Source organism: Cetorhinus maximus, chromosome 4, assembly GCF_964194155.1.
Source record: "Cetorhinus maximus chromosome 4, sCetMax3.hap1.1, whole genome shotgun sequence".
NCBI classification, from domain to species: domain Eukaryota; kingdom Metazoa; phylum Chordata; class Chondrichthyes; order Lamniformes; family Cetorhinidae; genus Cetorhinus; species Cetorhinus maximus.
This window is the reverse complement of record NC_135882.1, coordinates 160418157-160439472: the sequence shown is the minus strand read 5'-3', so window position 1 is coordinate 160439472 and position 21316 is coordinate 160418157. Positions and strand designations below refer to the sequence as shown.

Genomic DNA, 21316 nt, shown 5'->3' with positions numbered 1-21316 from the left:
GAAAAACATTATTAAATCAAGTATGTTCAAGATGCACCATTGCTAATTAAGCCAGGTTCAAAAAAAAAACATGCTTAGAAGCCTCTTTAAATTTTGACAAATATGAGAAGCTACCCATTGCAGCAGGCATGAGTAAAGTAAATTAGGCAATGGTATAAATTGCAACAGGTTCAGTAAAAAAACACATCACTCAAAAAAACAATTCAGTTAAGTACAATACTTTACTTTGGACAAATTTCAAAACCTGTATACATAACAAAGCAGCTTTTTCATGTTCACATTGTGACACAATTGACAAACACAGATAAAGAACATCAATAAGTATTTACTGACCTGCTGGCCTTATTTTCTCAGTGGCAACAATATCAGGAAATTACAATTTTGTTCCTTTTATGATATTTAAGTTACCATGAAGTCATTTGTATGAACATCTTGAGTTGCTTTTATAGTGTTGATTAAAGTTAAAATGTCTAAGATTGAAAATGCACTTACAAAAAGCTTTTTGTAAGTTTGTACTCAAGTCTCATAGGATACATTAACTGACAATTGCCGAAACATGCACATTATCACTTGAATTAGACAACACGTATATACATGATAGATCATAAATACTGAATTCCATTGGACATGTACAAATATTTCAATTTTTAAGCATATGTTCCCACATCATGGCATAAGTGTAAAAGGAACACTTTAATGGTAGCAATATCCAGCCTTAATGATACAGTATCCTTTTGTTAACTGTGTGCAATAGTATTTCAAAGCTACAATGTTGTTTGGTAAATTAATTCTGAACATATTTTTAAATTTCTCCCATTTTATAGTCTTCCCAAAGTTGTCATTATTCAATGTCTTAATAGACCAAAAACAAATCTGTTGTTGCGTTGGTACAATAAATAAACTGCATTAATTTGGGATAGTATGACATATGTGTGGGAAGCCTATAAAAAGAAAAATATGTTCTTCATAGCAAGATTTCTTTACACCGATTTAAAATAGTCTAGGTAGAACCAGAAGAAATTGCACATTTAAGATTACGTTTCCAAAACAAAAAAGCACATTTAAGGTTATCTAAATTAAACATAATGCAAAATTAGCCAAGCCTAAATGCTTCACAATGTCATCTGTAAATCAATCTGGTTCTCGAGCCATTCCTATGCAACCCAGAATCTTGCAGGTTAAAGGTTGGCAGCTAAAGACAAGAGTCTGAATTATTTTGAGCTTTGGCCTTCACTTCTAAGCACTCCAATTTGACCTGAAACATGTCAAACAAGAGATCTGTCCATAACTAGCACAATCCAGAGGAGTATTCATCGTCCTCTTCATTAACAGTACCAGCTGCATCTTGTGCGATCTCTCCAGCTTCTTGTTGTGCCTCAGGTGACTTTTTCTTTATTCCTCCTCCAGGGACTCTTAAACTGAGAGAGAGTTTGGCATACTAGAAAAATAGATTAAGTAATCTTAGATACAGGAAATGTTCAAATGCCTAATTTAGTGACAGTAATTTTTTTCCAATATACACACAATTTAAGATTAGTTTTCATCAGATAATTATTAGTTCTCATCATGCGAGCTCATGAAAAACCAAGAATGTCCAAATAATCCTGTGGTAGTTGGCCATATTTTATCCTGGGCCTGTTGTTGGCTGCTTGTTCATAGGATCATAGAATGGTTACAGCACAGAAAGAAGCCATTTGGTCCATGGTGTCCATGCTGGCCATGCTGGCTCCCTTCAACAGGAACTCATTTAGTTCCACTCCCCCACCTTTTCCCCATAGCCCTGCAAATTTTTTCTGTTCAGAAAATTATCAAGTTCTCTTTTGGAAGCCTCAATTGAATCTGCCTCCATCACACACTCATGAACATACGAACAAGGAGCAGGAGTAGGCTATTTGGCCCCTTGAGCCTGCTTCACCATTTAATAAGATCATGACTGATCTGATAGTAACCTCAGATGTGCATCCCACCTACCTCCAAAAACCTCTCACCCCCTTGGGTACCAAGAATCTATCTAGCTCTGTCTTAAAAATATTCAAAGACTGCTTCCACCACCTTTTCAGGAAGGGAGTTCCAAAGATTCACGACCCTCAGAGAAAAAAATTCTCCTCATCTCTGTTTTAAATGGGCGACCCCTTATTTTTAAACAGTGACCCCTAGTTCTAGATTCTCCCATAAGAGGAAACATCCTCTTCACATCCACCCTGTCAAGTCCTCTCAGGGTCTTATATGTTTCAATAAAGTCACCTAAACTCCAGCGGATACAAGCCTAGTCTGTCCAACCGTTCCTCATAAGACCCGGCCATTCCAGGTTTTAGTCTGGTAAACCTTCTCTGAACTGCTTCCAAAGTATTTACATCCTTCCTTAAATAAGGTGACCAATACTGTACCCACTACTCTCACTAGTGCTCTGTATAACTGAAGCATAATCTCCCAATTTTGTATTCAGTTCCCCTCGCAATAAATGATAACATTCTATCAGCACCCACAGTGCTGTTAGGAAGGGAGTTCCAGGATTTTGAAACAGCGACAGTGAAGGAACGGTGATATATTTCCAAGTCAGGATGGTGAGTGACTTGGAGGGGAACTTCCAGGTGGTGGTGTTCCCATCTATCTGCTGCCCTTGTCCTTCTAGATGGTAGTGGTCGTGGGTTTGGAAAGTGCTGGCTAAGGAGCCTCGCTGAATTCCTGCAGTGCATCTTGTAGATGGTACACACTGCTGCTACCCTGTGTTGGTGGTGGAGGGAGCACTGTGGGTGTACCTACACCACATGGACTGCAGCGGTTCAAGGCGGCAGCTCACCACCACCTTCTCAAGAGCAACTAGGGGTGGGCAATAAATGCTGGCCCAGACAGCAAAGCCCACATCTGTGAATGAATAAAAAAGTGAATGTTTGTGGCCGTGGTGCCAATCAAGCAGGCTGCTTAGTCCTGGATGGTGTCAAGCTTCTTGAGTGTTGTGGGAGCTACACTCACCCAGGAAAGTGGGGAGTATTCCATTACACTCTTGACTTGTGCCTTGTAGATGGTGGGCAGGATTTGGGGAGTCAGGAGGTGAGTTACTCGTCACATGATTCCTAGCCTCTGACCTGCTCTTGTAGCCACGGTATTTATATGGCTAGTCCAATTCAGTTTCTGGTCAATGATAACATCTAAGATGTTAATAGTGGGGGATTCACTGATGGTGATGCCACTGAACATCAAGGGGCTATGGTTAGATTCTCTCTTGTTGGAGATGGTCATTGCCTGACACTTGTGTGGCGTGAATGTTACTTGCCACTTGTCAGCCCAAGCCTGGATATTGTCCAGGACTTGCTGCATTTGTACATGGACTGCTTCAGTATCTGAGGAGTCGCAAATGGTGCTGAACATTGTGCAATCATCAGCGAACATCCCCTCTTCTGATCTTATGATGAAAGGAAGGTTATTGATGAAGCAGCTGAAGATCGTTGGGCCAAGGACACTACCCTGAGGAACTCCTGCAGTGATGTCCTGGAGCTGAGATGACTGATCTCCAACAACCACAACCATCTTCCTTTGTGCTAGGTATGACTCCAACCAGCGGAGAGTTTTCCCATTGACTCCAATTTTGCTGGAGTCTTAACCTATCTATATCGTTCTGTAGCCTCCTTTTGTCCTCTTCACAACTCACTTTCCTACCTAACTTTGTGTCATCAGCAAATTTGGCAACCATGCCATCCATCCCTTCATCCAAGTCCTAGCACTGATCCCTGTGGCACATCACTCGTTACATCCTCACAACTTGAAAACGACCCATTTATGCCTACTCTCTGCTTCCTGTTATCCATGCCAATATGTTACCCCTTATACCATGAGCTTTTATTTTCTGCAATAATCTTTTATGTGGCACTTTATCAAATGCCTTCTGCAAATCTAAGTACAGTACACCCTCCAGTTCCCATTTATCCACAGCATATGTTACTTCCTCAAAAAATTTCAATAAGTTGGTTAAACATGATTTCCCTTTCACAAAACCATGCTGAATCTGCCTAATTACCTTGAACTTATCCAAGTGCCCTGCTTTAGCTTCTTTAATAACAGCTTCTAACATTTTCCCTATGACAGCTGTTAAGCTAACTGGCCTGTAGTTTTCTGCTTTCTGTCTCCCTCCCTTTTTTAATAAAGGAGTTACATTCGCTAATGGGACCTTCCCCGAATCTAGTGAGTTTCGGAAAATTAAAACCAATATATCAACTATCTCACTAGCCACTTTTTTTTAAGACCCTAGGATGAAATCCATTAGGACCTGGGCACTTGCCAGCCCACAGCTCCACCAATTCACTCAGTACCAGTTCTCTGGCGATTGCAATTTTCCTGAGTTCCTCTCTCATTTCTATTTCCTGATTTATAGCTGCTTCTGGGATGTTACTTGTATCCTCTATAGTGAAGACTGATGCAAAATACCTGTTCAATTTATCTGCCATTTCCTTGTTTTCCATTATCAATTCTCCAGACTCACTTTCTGTAGGACCAACGCTCACTTTGTTAACTAGTTTCTTTTTAAAATATTAATAGAAACTCTTACTATCTGTTTTTATATTTCTGGCTAGCTTTCTCTCATACTCTTAATTTTTCCTTCCATATTAATCTTCTAGCCATCCTTTTCTGTTCCTTATATTCTTTCCAATCTTCTGGCCTTCCACCTGTCTTTGTACAATTATATACTTTTTCTTCAAGTTTGATACTATCTTTAACCTTTCTAGTTATCCACGGATGGTGTGTCCTTGGACTTTTTCTTACTTGTTGGAATGTATCTATTCTGTGTATTCTGAAATATCCCCTTAAATGTTTGCCACAGAGCATTCCAGATCCAAACCACATGCTGCATTTAAAAAAATTCATGTCACCTTTGCTTCTTTTGTCAATCACATTAAATCGGTGTCCTACGGTTCTCAATCCTTATGTCAATGGGAACAGTTTCTCCCCATCTGCTCTGTCAAGCCCCCTTAAGATTTTGAAAACCTATATCCAATCTTCTCTTCTCCAAGGAGAACAGTCCCAACTTATCCAATCTCTCTACGTAACTGAAGTTCCTCATCCCTGGAACCATTTTTGTGGATCTTTTATGCACCCTCTCAATTGCCTTCACATCCTTCCTAAAACATAGTGCCCAGAACTAGACTCAATACTCCACTTGAGACCACACCAGTGTTTTTATATATGTTCATTATAACTCCCTTACTTTTGTACTTGATGCCTCTATTTATAAAACCCAGGATCTCATATGCATTATTAACTGCTTTCTCAACCTATCCTGCCACCTTCAATGATTTGTGCACATATACCTGTAGATCCCACTACTCCTGAACCCCTTTAGAATTGTACCCTTTATTTTATAATGCCTCTCCTCATCTTCCTATTAAAATGAATCACTTCAAACTTCTAAGCATTAAATTTCATCTGTCATTGGTTCATAGAGTTATACAGCACAGAAACAGGTATTTCGGCCCACCATGTCCATGCCGGCCATTAAGCACCTATATATTCTAATCCCATTTTCCAGCACTTGGCCTGTAGCCCTATAGCTATGGCGTTTCAAGTGCTCATCTAAATAGTCATAGTCATAGAGGTCTACAGCACAGAAAAAGGCCCTTTGGCCCATCAAGCCTGCGCCGGTCAAACAAGTACCTAACTATTCTAATCCCATTTTCCAACACTAGGCCCATAGCCTTGTATGCCACGGCATCACAAGTGCACATCCAAATACTTCTTAAATGTTATGAGGGTTTCTGCCTCTACCACCCTTTCAGGCAGTGAGTTCCAGATTCCCACCACCCTGAAAAAAATCTTCCTCATATCCCCTCTAAACCTCCTGCCCCTTACCTTAAATCTATGCCCCCTGGTTATTGATCCCTCCGCCAAGAGGAAAAGTTCCTTCCTCTCTACCCTATCTATGCCCCTCATAATTTTATACACCTCAAACATATCCCCCCTCAATCTCCTCTGCTCCAAGGAAAATAACCCCAGTCTATCCAATCTCTCCTCATAACTAAAACTCTCCAGCCCAGGAAACATCCTGGTAAATCTCCTCTGCATTCTCTCTAGCGCAATCGCATCCTTCCTATAATGTGGATTCCAGAACTGCACACAATACTTCTTAAATGTTGTGAGTGTTCCAGCCTCTACTCCCTCTCAGGCAGTGTGTTCCAGATTCCAACCACCCTCTAAGTGAAAAAATCTTTCCTCAAATCCCCTCTAAACCTCCTGCCCCTTGCCTTAAATCTACAACCCTGGGTTATTGACATCTCCGCTAAGGGGAAAAGTTTCTTCCTATCTACCTTACCTATGCCCCTCAATTTTGTATACTTCTATCAGGTCCTTCCTCAGCCTTCTCTGTTCTAAGGAAAACAACCCTAGCCTCTCCAGTCTCTCCTCAGCACTGAAACGCCCCAACCCAGGCAACATCCTGGTGAATTTCCTCTGCAACCTCTCTAATGCAATCACGTTCTTCCTATAGAGTGGCGACCAGAACTGCACATAGTACGCCAACTGCGGCCTAACTAGCGTTTTATACAGCTCCAGCATAACCTCCCTGCTCTTATATTTTAAGCCTCGGCTAATAAAGGCAAGTATCCCACATGCCTTCTTAACCACCTTATCTACCTGTGCTGCTGCCTTCAGGGATCTATGAACATGTACACCAAGGTCCCTCTGATCCTCTGTACTTACTAGGGTCCTACCATTCATTGTGTATTCCCTTGCTGTGTTAGTCCTCCCAAAATGCATCACCTCACGCTTCTCAGGATTAAATTCCATTTACCACTGCTCCGCCCATCTTACCAGCCCATCTATATCGTCCTGTAATCTAAGGCTTTCCTCCTCAATATTTACGACAACTGGATCCCATGGGCTCTTATCTTCTTGACCATTCTCCCATGAGGGACCTTGTCAAAAGCCTTACTGAAGTCCGTCAACCAGTCACCTCCTCGAAAAATTCACTCAAATTTGTTATACATGATCTCCCCCAGACAAAGCCATGCTGACTATCCCTGATTAATCCCTGCCTCTCCAAGTGGAGATTAATCCTGTCCCTCAGAATTTTTTCCAATGGTTCCGTACCACTGATGTTAGACTCACTGACCTGTAATTACCTGGTTTATCCTTACTACCCTTCTTGAATAATGATAATGTCACTTGTCCTCTCTTTCCATCAGCCCAATGAAGTCCTCTTGAAGTTTATCACCATCCCCCTCAGTTCACAATACTTTCAAGTTTTGAGTCACCCACAAATTTTGAAATTGTGCCATGAACACCAAATATAGATCAACAAAGCATTGATCATAACACTGACCCCTGGGGAATCCCACTACCTATCTTCTTCCAGTCCAAAAAACAACTGTTCACCCACTACTCAACCAACTTTGTATTCTTGCTCCCTTTTATTCCATGGGCTTCAACTTTGCTGACAAGCCTGTTATCTAGCAGCTTATCAGGTGTCTTTTGGAAGTCCACGTACTCCACATCAACTGTACGGCCCTCATCAACTCTGTGTTACCTCATCAAAAAACTCAAGTAAGTTAGTTAAACACGATTTGTCTTTAACAAATCCAAGCTGGCTTTGCTTAATTAATCCATATTGTCCATGTGACTGTTAACTTTGTCTCAAATTATCGTTTCTAAAAGCTTTCCCAGGAGCAAGGTTAAATTGGCTGGCCTGTAGTTGCTGGATTCATCCTTACACCCTTTTTTGAACAAGGGTGTAACATTTGCAATTCTCCTATCCTCTGCCACCACCCCTGTGGTCAGTGCCACTGCCATTTCTATCCTTACTTTCCTCAGATGTACCTCATCCAGCCCTGGTGACTATCAACTTTTAAGCACAGCCAACCTATCCAATACTTCCTCTTCATCAATTTTTAGAGTATCAAGTTTCTTAACTATCTCTTCTTTCACCATGACTTGCATCTTCTTACTTAGTAAAAGCAGATACAAAGTATTCAATTAGAACCTCAGCTATGCCCCTGCCTCCATGCATACATCCCCATTTTGGTCACTAATCATCCCTATTCTTCTCATCAACCTATTACTATTTGTCTGTCTCTGCGTCACGAGGTACTAAACTGTGCAACTGCTACACAATAATACGCTCAAAGCATCTGAATCAGGGACAGCATTTCCTATAAAAATGAAAGTGACTATTATATGAAGCTTTGAAGTCTTCTCAGAAGATATTTGCTATGCTAGGTATTTGGTAGTGCATGCATTAAATGCAAGTATTTGCAAAGGGCACAGCTTCATCACTTTTTCTGTAAAAGGAGACATTAGGAGCACAGGATAAACAACAATCTGAGTTCTTTAGAGTGCAGAGTCTCACATGTGTTACCCATGTGGACATCAGGGTTCTTCATAACATTCATGAAACAAAAAGTTTCCTTTCAATTGATATTTCAGATGGTATCTGAACATAGAAATACCATTATGCATGTCAGTGGATATTAGCTGTTAAGCAGCCATGAAACCTTCATTCTACAACAACTTACAGTCGTAACAGTATTTAATGAAACAATACCAGGTGCATGATTTTTAGTAAAAGGCTATCCTTTGGAACAATCGATTCTGGTGAATCTACACTGTGCTGCCTCAAAGGTTATTGGGCCGAATTTTCCGAAAAGTGGCGATCACCATTGGATTGCCAATCACTCCTATTTTCTTACCCATTGCTGGAGTTCCGCACTTCTGATCCAAACTTCCGAACCAGCCTCTTCAGAAATGCACAGCATACCTGATCTTGTACTACGAAGCCCATCTTCGTAGTGCAGGATCATTGGGGAAGCCAAGCCACACTCACTTTTTACACCACTAGCTGCTGTATTCTGGTAAACCTTCATTCACTAACACACTGAAAAGCTTTGGGACATTTAAATAGCTGTGGATGGGTGGCAGGGTAGCTAGGAGGGGCAGGGAGGTAGGGGGGCAGGGAGATAGGGAGTATAAAGTGGAGGGGTCGGGTTGGGGGGCAGAGTCAGAAGGTTGGGGGGAATTGGAGGGTCGGGGAGGCGTCAGAATCATGAATGGAGTCGGAAGGTCGAGGGGGGCTAAACGGAAGGTCAGGGAGTTGGAAGGTTAGAGGAGTGAATGAAAATATTAAGATTATGGAAATTAAGTTACAGGATTTCTACACAAGTAAACTATAGCACTTACTGCAGCAACAAAATGCATAAAATTATCAGAGGAATTGAGATCGGTAGAGTTTTATCTAAGGGAATTAAGGGATATAGAGATAGGGCAGGAAAGTGAACTTATGATAGAAGACCAGCCACAATCTTATTGACTGATGCAGCAGGCTCAAAGGGCTGTATGGCCAACTTCTTCTATTTCTTATGTACATATGTTCTAACATAAAATATTGGCACTCAAGAAAGTAATGTTAACCAAGCTTACATCATTATCCATGTATTTGAAGAGAGGTGAATTACAGATAGCAGAAACCTGGTCCTGGTCTTGTTGATCAAATCCTTCCAGTAGCTGCTCCAAAGCAGTACAGTCTTCACTGCCATTAAATCCTGGTATACTATGCACAAGAAGAACTACATCAGAAATTGCACCAGTAATTTATACCTTATGAGCTGAACTTTGAGGGGAAAACATATAACCAAAAAGCTGATGAAGCATGTTTAAGTTTTTCTTTGGTTCAAACTTGGATTGAGAAAATAGGTTTGTCCATTTAGTCCACATTTCCTGGATGCCAAATACATAGACATCAGTAGGTCTGGCAGCATCTGTGGAGAGGAGCACAGTTAACTTTGAGTCTGCATGACTCTTCAACAGAACTAAGGAAAAATAGAAAAGGGGTGAAATATAAGCTGGTTTAAGGAGGGGTTGGGACAAGAAGAGCTGGATAGAGGGCCAGCGATAGGTGGAGATAACCAAAAGATGTCAGATAAAAAGGACAAAGAGGTTTTGAAGGTGGTGATATTATCTAAAGGAATGTGCTAATTAAGGGTGGAAAGCAGGACGAGCAAGGTACAGATAGCCCTTGTGGGGGTGGGGCGGGGTGAAGGAATCGAAAAAGGCTAAAAGGTAGAGATAAAACAATGGATGGAAATACATTTAAAAATAATGGAAATAGGTGGGAAAAGAAAAATCTATATAAATTATTGGAAAAAATAAAAAGGAGGGGGAAAATCGGAAAGGGGGTGGGGATGGAGGAGAGAGTTCATGATCTAAAATTGTTGAACTCAATATTCAGTCCGGAAGGTTGTAAAGTGCCTAGTTGGAAGATGAGATGCTGTTCCTCCAGTTTGCGTTGAGCTTCACTGGAACAATGCAGCAAGCCAAGGACGGGCATGAGAGCAGGGTGAAGTGTTGAAATGGCAAGCAACAGGGAGGTTTGGGTAATGCTTGCGGACAGACCAAAGGTGTTCTGCAAAGCGGTCACCCAGTCTGCGTTTGGTCTCTCCAACGTAGAGGAAACCGCATTGGGAGCAATTAATGCAGTAGACTAAGTTGAGGGAAGTGCCTCTCTGATAGGAACTAAGTTAGGGAAAATGCAAGTGAAATGCTGCTTCACTTGAAATGAGTGTTTGGGCCCTTGGACAGTGAGGAGAGAGGAAGTGAAGGGGCAGGTGTTGCATCTTCTGCGGTTGCATGGGAAGGTGCCGTGGGAGGGGGTTGAGGTGTAGGGGGTGATGGAGGAATGGACCAGGGTGTCACGGAGGGACCGATCCCTATGGAATGCTGCCAAGGGGGGTGAAGGGAAGATGTGTTTGGTGGTGGCACCATGCTGGAGTTGGCAGAAATGGCGGAGGATGATCCTTTGAATGCGGAGGCTGGTGGGGTGATAAGTGAGGACAAGGGGGACCCTATCATGTTTCTGGGAGGGAGAAGAAGGTGTGAGGGTGGGAGGGAGGCACAGACCTCGGGAGGGAGTGTTGGACCTCGGTGGGTGAGGGGAGTCGGGCCTGCAGGTGGGGGGATTCCCATGGGGTGTGGGGGGGATGGGGAATACCGTGGGTGTTGGTTAGTCGGGGGTGGCTATCGGGGGTGTGGGATAAGTTCTGTAGGGGTGCGGGGTCAGTCTGGGTCTTTACAATAGTTCACCTGAAGTTAGAAGAGTTTAATTCTTTACAGCTTATATAAATGACCTGAACGAAGGGACCAAAGGTATGGTTGCTAAATTTGCTGGGGAGCTTGGAAGTTACAGCCCCATTTTAACCAATTTATTGGAGTTCTTTGAAGAAGTAACATATGCTATGAATAAAGTAAACCGGTGCATGTACTGTACTTAGATTTTTAGAAGACATTTCATAAGGTGCCATATCAAAGCTTATTGCGGAAAATAAAAGCTCATGGTGAAGGGGGTAACATATTGGCATAGTTAAAAGATGAGCTAGCTAACAGGAAACAGAGTAGGCATAAATCGGTCATTTTTTTGGTTGGCAAGATGTGACAAGTGGTGTGCCATAGGGATCAGTGCTGAGGCCTCAACTTTTTACAATTTATATAAATGACTTGGATGAAGGGATCGAAGGTATGATTGCTAATTTGCTGATAACACAAAGATGGGTAGGAAAGTAAGTTATATAGAAGACGTGAGGCTACAAAAGGGATATAGATAGATTAAGTGAGTGGGCAAAGATCTGGCAAATAGAGTATAATGTCAGAAAATGTGAAATTGTCCGTTTTGGCAGGAAGAATGAAAAAGAAGCATATTATCTAAATGGTGAGAGACTGCAGAGCTCTGAGATGCAGAGGGATCTGGGTGTCCTAGTGCATTAATCACAAAAGGTTAGTATGCAGGTACAGCAAGTAACTAAGAAAGCTAATAGAATGATATAATTTATTGAGAGGGGAATTGAATACAAAAATAGGGAAGTTATGCTTCAGTTATACAGGTGAGGCCACATCTGGAGTACTATGTACAGTATTGGTATCCTTATTTAAGGAAGGATGTAAATACGTTGGAAGCAGTTCAGAGAAGGTTACTAAACTAATACCTGGATTGGGCAGGTCGTCTTATGTGGAAAGGTTGGACAGGCTAGGCTTGGAATTTAGAAGACGTGACTTTACTGAAACATATAAGAATCTGAGGAGTCTTGAGAGGGTGGACGTGGAAAGGATGTTTCCTCTTGTGGGAGAATCTGGAACTAGGGGTCACTATTTAAAAATAAGGGGTCGCCCATTTAAAACAGAGGTGAGGAGAATTTTTTTTCTCTCTGAGGGTCCTGAGTCTTTGGAACTCTCTTCTTGAAAAGGCGGTGGAAGCAGAATCTTTGAATATTTTTAAGGCAGAGGTAGATAGAGTTTTGATAAGCAAGGGGGTGAAACATTATCGGGGGTATGCAAGAATATGGAGTTGAGGTTACAATCAGATCAGCCATGATCTTATTGAATGGCAGAGCAGGCTTGAGTGGCCTACTCCTGCTCCTATTCGTATGCAAGCTGATGGAAAATAAAACTAGCATGGTGAAAAGTCACCAATTTGTTACAAGCCTGTTTCGTGCCACTGAAGTAAAGCAATTTCACCCCCTTTATATCTCAACCAAACGATGGAAATGAAGGTGCTATTAGGTTTTTACTCTGTTAAAGTACTGTAACTGTGAGTTACTGTCATTGCTACAATTATAATGAAAGTAGCTAGTGTTCTGATTGCATTAAAAGATCACAACATTGTAGCTGAACACAAAATATGTGGGTAAAATGAATAATTGGATAAAAACAAGTCTAGCACAACACTTTAAATATGTTTTAAAAAGATCAATTTTTACACAAGTTAATTTTTTAAAGATGAATATTTAAACTTATAAAATATATAGTTAGCTGTTTATAAACAGCAAGAGGATTTGATATAGTATGGTCATTTTTTGGGTTAACAAATATGTTTATGTTGACAGATTTCAGCAGCTTTCAGCTGCTGATTTTAAGAGTAAACTTGTTTAGATCTTCAGAATAACACTTTTTTTTTACTTCTGTAAGAGATTTTTGGGCCTCAAAATGAAGGATTCTAGTACACCTCCTTATTTCAGACACAAGAGGCAGCATTTTAGCGTGAGCTTCAGAACTCCAGTGTCGGGACCAAACGGGGGCTCGAGCTTGAACCTATCAGCAGCAAGAATGGTACAGTGACAGGGAGGCCACCTCCTAATTGACCATCTCCAAGTTCGCCACTCTTTCAAGGATGATAGGCAAGCTCTGAAGCCTCAGTGGCCCACTGGGAGAGGGGTTAAATTGAGGCACCTTCAGAGGGGTTAAATTAAATATAATAATCAGGAAGATAAGCCAGCAGGCCCCTCAGATCGGAGGGGAAACCCCTCAAGATGGTTCGTTGGGGCCACATGGATGCCCTTTCTTTTCCCTATATGGAGCATTGTGCTTCCAACTCCAATGGTCACCCGATCTGCAGTAGATAGGGCGCTAAATTAAGCTGGTGTCCTACGCACGCAACAGTGGCCACTCCGCCACTGGCTTGAACCCATATCTTTTAATGCACTGTGCTACCAAATGACCCAAACTACAACTGAGTTAGTGACAATGGTCATAATTTGGTACAATATGACACTATTGCTATGCCCTTTAGACTAGATTGAAACCTTTCAGCCAGTGGAAAAAGTCTTTAAGCTATTCTTTCAAACTGGAGGACAGTGTGCTAATCCAATAGGCCACCAAGCTTTCACACTAACTTTACCATTTTCGATTAGGTAAAAATAAAGTATTCCCTCCTTTCACCAAAAAAAAGACAAAAGAGACCCAGACATAATATGTTAATGCTTACCTGTAACTTTCTCGAACACATTTGTCTGCAGCTACATAGTCATTCCTATGTAGTTGGACCAAGACTTGTGCAATTGTTTTCTAAAACAAACAGGCAGTAATATGATTAAAAACTCATTAATGCAATAAACACATGAAGAAATAGTGCTTACAATTTTCCCTTCCTTGAGTAAAATATATTTCAAATGAGTCATCTACAAGTTGAGGCTTTTCAAAAATTTCTACCTCTCAAAGTTGTTGTGCTTTGTTCCCCCTGAAGATTTTCACCATCATGTATATTTTCATTGCAAATGTGGCCGGTTGGTGTAACAGAGTACATTATTTTGCTCCAACAACACAAAGGGCAAAATTTTGCCCTTGGCGTGCGGGATCAGCGGAGGCAGTCGGAAAGCCGGCGGGCTCGCTGCCAACTCTAGCGCATGCCCGCCAAACGAAATATCGCTGGACTGTGCAATGACGTCGGGACGCTCGCCCGACGTCATCGTTCGTTGTTTTATGCTCGCTTGGGTCGGGCGCTGCCCGCCCGCCGAGCTTAATATTCTGCTCAAAGTTTCTGAGACCAAAGTTAAAACACATTGTCCCAAATTTTGTGGCAGTAAAGATGGTGGAACAGTCAGCACATTACTTCTCTGAAATGGACAACAACTGCTAGAGTCTACATGTGCACAGTTAAACATGGAAATTCAGGAGTTGTTGTTGGTGGTTCTATGCTACCCTGCAGGGTGCACTGCAGAAGCCCCCAGACTGCAATCAAGTCAAATCCACTGGATTTAAGAAAACCTCCCTTTTATGCTATATGTCTCACTGTAAAAATAATGAAGTGTAACTGGGCTTTTAAATAGCATACTGACCTCAATTGTTGCTGAACAACCTTATTGGCACTGAAAACTAATGTTAGTAGAAGTTCAAACTTTTCCACGATGATAAAAAAAGCACATTTAAAATTTTTAAAGTTTATGATGTTTCAGTTTCTACCATAATCCCATGTGTATATCCAAGTCATTTATTTCACTTTCTTTAAAATTTGAACTAAGAGTGAAAAATTCAGTGATTTTTATTTTCTGGTTTGGTGTCTGTGAGAATACTTCAATGTAATTGGCTGCTTACCTTGCTTGATGATATCACAGATTCAAACTGAGGTGAGGAAAAGGAAAATCCATACCACAGGGATTACAAGATCTTTGTGGGCAGCTGTGTTGGAGGTCATCAGTGACCCACAATTGCTTGGCTGCTGACCACAAAATCCCAGCCATAGGTAGAGCATATTGTTACATTTAATCATTACTATTACCAACCATGAGACCTATCAGAAAGACTGTGGGGTTTAAATTTAACTTTGATGGGTCTATAAATGGGAAGGTGCAGATTAACAACCTGGTATATATCCCGTCTAACTTTCCTTTCCTTTGAAGTTAATGGCGGATTCGTTATTACCTGTTTTACTCACCTGGCAGAGGTGAATTTTACCTCGATTTTGAATCATTAGATAAGAACATTTGTAGACCAATTTGCACTGATCACTTAAGACCCATTATTGTATAAAGAATCAGGAAGTCATTGTTGCCGTGCAAACTATCTGAAAGCTATCTATTTTGTTGCAATCTTCTGTTCTTTCCATTTTATTTTATGTTTTTCAAATATTTATCCACTTTTCTCTCCAAAATTTACTATAAATTCTGCATTCGCCGGAGTTTCTGAAAGGGCAGTCTATTTCTTTACCCTCTCTTTTTTTTATTCATTCATGGGATGTGGGCTTCACTGTCTGGGCCAGCATTTATTGCCCTACCCTGGTTGCCCTTGAGAAGATAGTGGTGAGCTGCCTTCTTGAACTGCTGCAGTCCATGTGGTGTAGGTACACCCACAGTGCTGTTAGGAAGGGAGTTCCAGGATTTTGACCTAGCGACAATGAAGGAACGGTGATATATTTGCAAGTCAGGATAGTGAGTAGCTTGGAGGGGAATTTCCAGGTAGTGGTGTTCCCATCTATCTGCTGCCCTTGTCCTTCTAGATGGTAGTGGTCGTGGGTTTGGAAGGTGCTGTCAAAGGAGCCTTGGTGTATTCCTGCAGTGCATCTTGTAGATGGTACACACTGCTGCTACTGTGCGTCAGTGATGGAGGGAGTGAATGTTTGTGGATGTGGTGCCAATCAAGCGGGCTGCTTTGTCCTGGATAATGTCAAGCTTCTTGAGTGTTGTGGGAGCTTCACTCATCCAGGTAAGTGGGGAGTATTCCATTATACCCCTGACTTGCGACTTGTAAATGGTGGACAGGCTTTGGGGAGTCAAGAGGTGAGTTACTTCTCATACAATTCTTAGCTTCTAACTAGCCACAGTATTTATATGGCTAGTCCAATTCAGTTTCTGGTCAATGGTAACCCCAGGATGTTGATAGTTGGGGATTCAGTGATGGTAATGCCATTGAACATCGAGGGGCAATGATTGGATTTTCTTTTGTTGGAGATGGTCAATGCCTAACACTTGTGTGGCGCCAATGTTACTTCCCACTTGTCAGCCCAAGCCTAGAAACTGTCCAGGTCTTGCTGCATTTGAACATGGACTGCTTCAGTATCTGAGGAGTCGCGAATAGTGAACATTGTGCAATCATCAGCAAACATCCCCACTTCTGACCTTATAATGGAAGGAAGGTCATTAATGAAGCAGCTGAAGACGGTTGGGTCTAGAACACTACCCTGAGGAACTCCTGCAGTGATGTTCTGAAGCTGAGATGACTGACCTCCACCAACCACAAACCATCTTCCTTTGTGCTAGGTATGACTCCAACTAGCGGAGAGTTTTCCCCCTGATTCCCATTGACTCCAGTTTTGCTAGGGCTCCTTGAAGTCACACTAGGTCAAATGCAGCCTCAATGTCAAAGGCAATCACTCTCAATTCAGCTCTTTTGTCCATGTTTGAACCAAGGCTGTAATGGGATCAGGAGCTAAGTAGCCCTGGCAGAACCCAAACTGGCCATCAGTGTGCAGATTATTGCTAATGAAGTGCCACTTGATAACACTGTTGATGACCCCTTCCATTAATTTACAGACGATCAATAGTAGATTGATGGGGCGGTAATTAATCAGGATAGATTTGTCTTGCATTTTGTGGACAGGACATAGCTAAGTAATTTTCCACATAGCTGGATAGATGCCAGTGTTGTAGCTGTACTGGAACAGCTTGGCTAGGGGCACGGCAAGTTCTGGAGCACAAGTCTTCAGTACTATTGCCGGAATATTGTCAGGGCCCATAGCCTTTGCCGTATCCAGTGCTTTCAGCCGTTTCTTGATATCACATGGAGTGAATCGAATTGGCTGAAGTCTGGCATCTGTGATGCTGGGGACCTCCGGAGGAGGCTGAGATGGATCACCCACTTGGCACTTCTGGCTGAAGATTGTAGCAAATGCTTCAGCCTTATCTTTTGCACTGATGTGCTGGGCTCCTCCATCATTGAGGATGGGGATATTTGTGGAGCCTCCTCCTCCAGTGAGTTGTTTAATTGACCTCCTGCACTCTTCATTGAACCAGGGTTCATCGCCTGGCTTGATGGTAATGGTAGAGTGGGGTATATTCCGAGCCATGAGGGTATCCTCAATGTAGAGGTGGGATTTCTTCTCCACAACAACTGTGCAGTGGTCACTCCTACCGATACTGTCATGCATCTGCAGCAGGCAGGTTGGTGAGGATGAGGTCAAGTATGTTTTTCCCTCTTGTTGGTTCCCACACCACCTGCCACAGACCCAGTCTAGCAGCTATGTCCTTTAGGACTCAGCCAGCAGTGGTGCTAACGAGCCACTCTTAGTGATGGACATTGAAGTCCCTCACCCAGAGTACATTCTGCGCCCTTGCCACCCTCAGTGCTTCCTCCAAGTGGTGTTCGACATGGAGGAGCACTGATTCATCAACTGAGGGAGGGTAATCCGCAGGAGGTTTCCTTGCCCATGTTTGACCTGATGCCTTGAGACTTCATGGGGTCCAGAGTTGATGTTGAGGACTCCCAGGGCAACTCCCTCCTGACTGTATTGCACTGTGCCGGTGGGACAGGACGTACCCAGCGATGGTGATGATGATGTCTGGGACATTATCTGTAAGTTATGATTCCGTGAGCATGACTATGTTAGGCTCTTGCTTGACTAGTCTATGAGACAGCTTTCCCAATTTTGGCACTAGCCCCCAGATGTTAGCAAGGAGGACTTTGCAGGATCCACAGGGCTGAGATTGCTGTTGTCATTTCCGGTACCTAGACTGATGCCTAGGTACCAGTCCATCTGGTTTCATTCCTTTTTTGAGAGGTTTGATACAACTGAGTGGCTTGCTCAGCCACTTCAGAGGCATTTAAGAGTCAACCAGATTGATGTGGGTCTGGAGTCACATGTAGGCCAGACCAGGTAAGGCAGACAGATTTCGATTCACTCCACATGACATCAAGAAATGGCTGAAAGGACTGGATACTGCAAAGGCTATGGGCCCTGACAATATTCCGGCAGTAGTACTGAAGACTTGTGCTCCAGAACTTGCCGCGCCCCTAGCTAAGCTGTTCCAGTACAGATACAACATTGACATCTACCCAGCAATGTGGAAAATTGCCCAGGTATGTCCTGCACACCAAAAAGAGGACAAATCCAACCTGGCCAATTACTGCCCCATCAGTCTATTCTCCCATCATCAGTAAAGCAATGGAAGGAGTCATCAACAGTGCTATCAAGCAGTACTTGCTTAGCAATAGCCTGCTTACTGATGCCCAGTTTGGGTTGCACCAGGGCCACTCAGCTCCTGACCTCATTACAGCCTTGAACTCATTACAGCCTTGGTTCAAACATGGACATAAGAACTGAATTCCAGAGGTGAGGCGAGAGTGAATGCCCTCAACATCAAGGCAGCATTTGACCAAGTGTGGCATCAAGGAGCCCAAGCAAACCGGGGTTGGGAATCTGGGGGTGGGGGGGGGGGTGCGAGAAAGACTCTCCGCTGGTTGGAGTCATACCTATACAAATAAAGATGGTTGTGGTAGATCAATCATCTGAGTTCCGGGACATCACTGCAGGAGTTCCTCAGGGTAGTATCTTAGGCCCAACCATCTTCAGCTGCTTCATCAATGACCTTCCCTCCAACATAGGGTCAGAAGTAAGGATGTTTGCAGATGATTGCACAATGTTCAGCACCATTCGTGGCTCCTTAGATACCGAAGCATTCCATGTCCAAATGCAGCAAGATCTGGACAACATCCAGGCTTGGGCTGACAAGTAACAAGTAACATTCATGCCACACAAGTGCCAGGCAATGACCATCTCCAACAAGAGAGAATCTAACCATCACCCCTTGACATTCAATAGCATTACCATTGCTGAATCTCCCACTATCAACATCCTGGGGTGTTACCATTGACCAGAAACTAAACTGGATTAGCCATATAAATACTCTGGCTGAAAGAGGTCAGAGGCTAGGAATCCTGCAGCGAGTAACTCAGCTCCCGACTTCCCAAGGCCTGTCCACCATCTACAAGGCACAAGTCAGGAGTGTGATGGAATATTCTCCATTTGCCTGGATAAGTGCAGCTCCAACAACACTCAAAAGAGGCTTGACGCCATCCAGGACAAAGCAGCCCGCTTGATTAGCACCCATCCACAAACACTCCCTCCATAATCTCAGAGTAAGGGGGCGCCCATTTAAAACAAAGTTGAGGAGGAATTTTTTTCTCTCAGAGGGTAGTCAACCTGTGGAATTCTTTACCGCAGAGGGCTGTAGAGGCTGGGTTGTTACGTATATTCAAGGCTGAGATAGACAGATTTTTAATCAGTAAGGGAGTCAAGGGTTATGGGGAAAAGGCAGGAAGGAAAGGAGTTGAGGATTATCAGATCAGCCATGATCTCATTGAATGGTGGAGCAGACTCAACGGGCCGAATGGCCTACTTCTGCTCCTACATCTTATGGTCTCCAGAATCAACGCACAGTGGCAGCAGTGTGTACCATCTACATTTTGCACTGCAGGAATTCACCAAGGCTCCTTTGACAGTACCTTCCAAACCCACGGCCACTACCATCTAGAAGGACCAGGGCAGCAGACAGATGGGAGCACCACCACCTGGAAGTTCCCCGCCAAGCCACTCACCATCCTAACTTGGAAATATATTGCCTTCTTTCACTGTCGCTGGGTCAAAATCCTGGAACTCCCTCCCTACACCTGCTGTGGTTCAAGAAGGCAGCTCACAACCAACTTTTCAAGGGCAATTAGGGATGGGCAACAAATGCTGGCATAGTCAGCGATGCTCACATCCCATGAACGAAAAAAAGTGAATATATGGAATTGTACCCAAAAATAAAAGGAGCATAATACCACATGTATAGAAGAATTTTCCTAGAACAATAGTATGCAAATTGTAACAAAAACTTTAATGAGAAACATATTTAACCACATTATGATTATGTTTTTGATACTCAAATTTTTGTGCTCAGTCTTGTGGAATGAAACAATACTTCAAAGTGAGTGCTGGATACTCTTAGGTCAAATATTGCACAAAGTCAATCTCCTTCCTACTGTATTCCAAGCACAATTTCAGAGGTTCACTTTTTACTGCATTGATATGAATCTCATTTCTGACAGAAGATGTTAAGGCATCTGAGCAAGATTATCAATTAACTTTAATTCTTGTCGATTTATGAGCAATTTTGCTTTCTGGGTCATTACTCAACTCAGCAGGAATTGGGTAAAGACTCCCTAAACCAATTTTACACTGAACAAAATGTGTATAACCCATCAGCGTATTTTCGAAAGATAAACCAGTTCTGCTATATAAAGGATTGTTCACTAAATGCTAATCAATTAGCTAACCAATTTATTTTAATTGCATTTGAGTAGGCAGCGCAGCGGGCGTTACAGATTTTTCTTTCAATTTATTATATAATGAATTACGTGCTTTCAAGTTAGTATCTAAATCAGGATCAAGTGGAAAACATACTAGAGGACTTAACTTTAGAATTTTATATGAATTCCTGATTACACTGTTCATCAGAAAGTAGAATTGTTGACAGTCAGATAGAAATTTAAAGAAAAATCTCCAAGTGTCAATGCAAGGAAATCTTCTTTGTCTACCTTAAAACATGTTGGGTAATTCTCAATCTCCTTATACATGTTTTTTTCCTTCAGAAGAGATGTTGCAGCTTCATCAAGTCTTAAAAACAGGAAAAATGATTTATTAAAGCATTTAATAAAAATGACAACAATATCTTTAAAAAACTCTCAGTTAACAAATATTTGTTCCATATATAAATAGAACCTTAAACATATCTACTATGGCCAATTACTTTTGCATTTGAAAAGATAATGCTAGTCAAGCAGAAAGACATTTTAGAACATATCAATGGCTATTTGTTAAATTGTTTACATTTACAATTTCAAAATGAAAACACCAACAGCAGTAGAGAAACACATACAATTCTGAATGGTGTACCATAAAATGGTTGCATCCAAGAAAAAGGTTCCATTTACAGTAAGTTCAAGATCACAGCTAGGGTACTGCAGTTAGGACAGCAAAGAAAAATCACACTAATGGCACAGCCAAAGGTGAAGGAGATCATTTTCCAGGCAACCTGAGGTG

General features: G+C 42.2%; 1 protein-coding gene across 1 annotated transcript in view; it reads right to left on the bottom strand.

Annotated features, from left to right (window-relative positions):
- Nucleotides 1-202: 202 nt before the first annotated feature.
- Nucleotides 203-21316, bottom strand: part of napgb (N-ethylmaleimide-sensitive factor attachment protein, gamma b) — a 43835-nt gene continuing 22721 nt past the window's right edge. The window contains exons 9-12 of the mRNA XM_078541052.1: nucleotides 20812-20890; nucleotides 13730-13809; nucleotides 9400-9529; nucleotides 203-1438 (exon numbers count right to left, since the gene is read on the bottom strand). Of these exons, the coding sequence (XP_078397178.1) occupies nucleotides 1289-1438; nucleotides 9400-9529; nucleotides 13730-13809; nucleotides 20812-20890 (439 nt within the window). The 3' untranslated portion in view covers nucleotides 203-1288. The remainder of the gene's footprint in view (nucleotides 1439-9399; nucleotides 9530-13729; nucleotides 13810-20811; nucleotides 20891-21316) is intronic.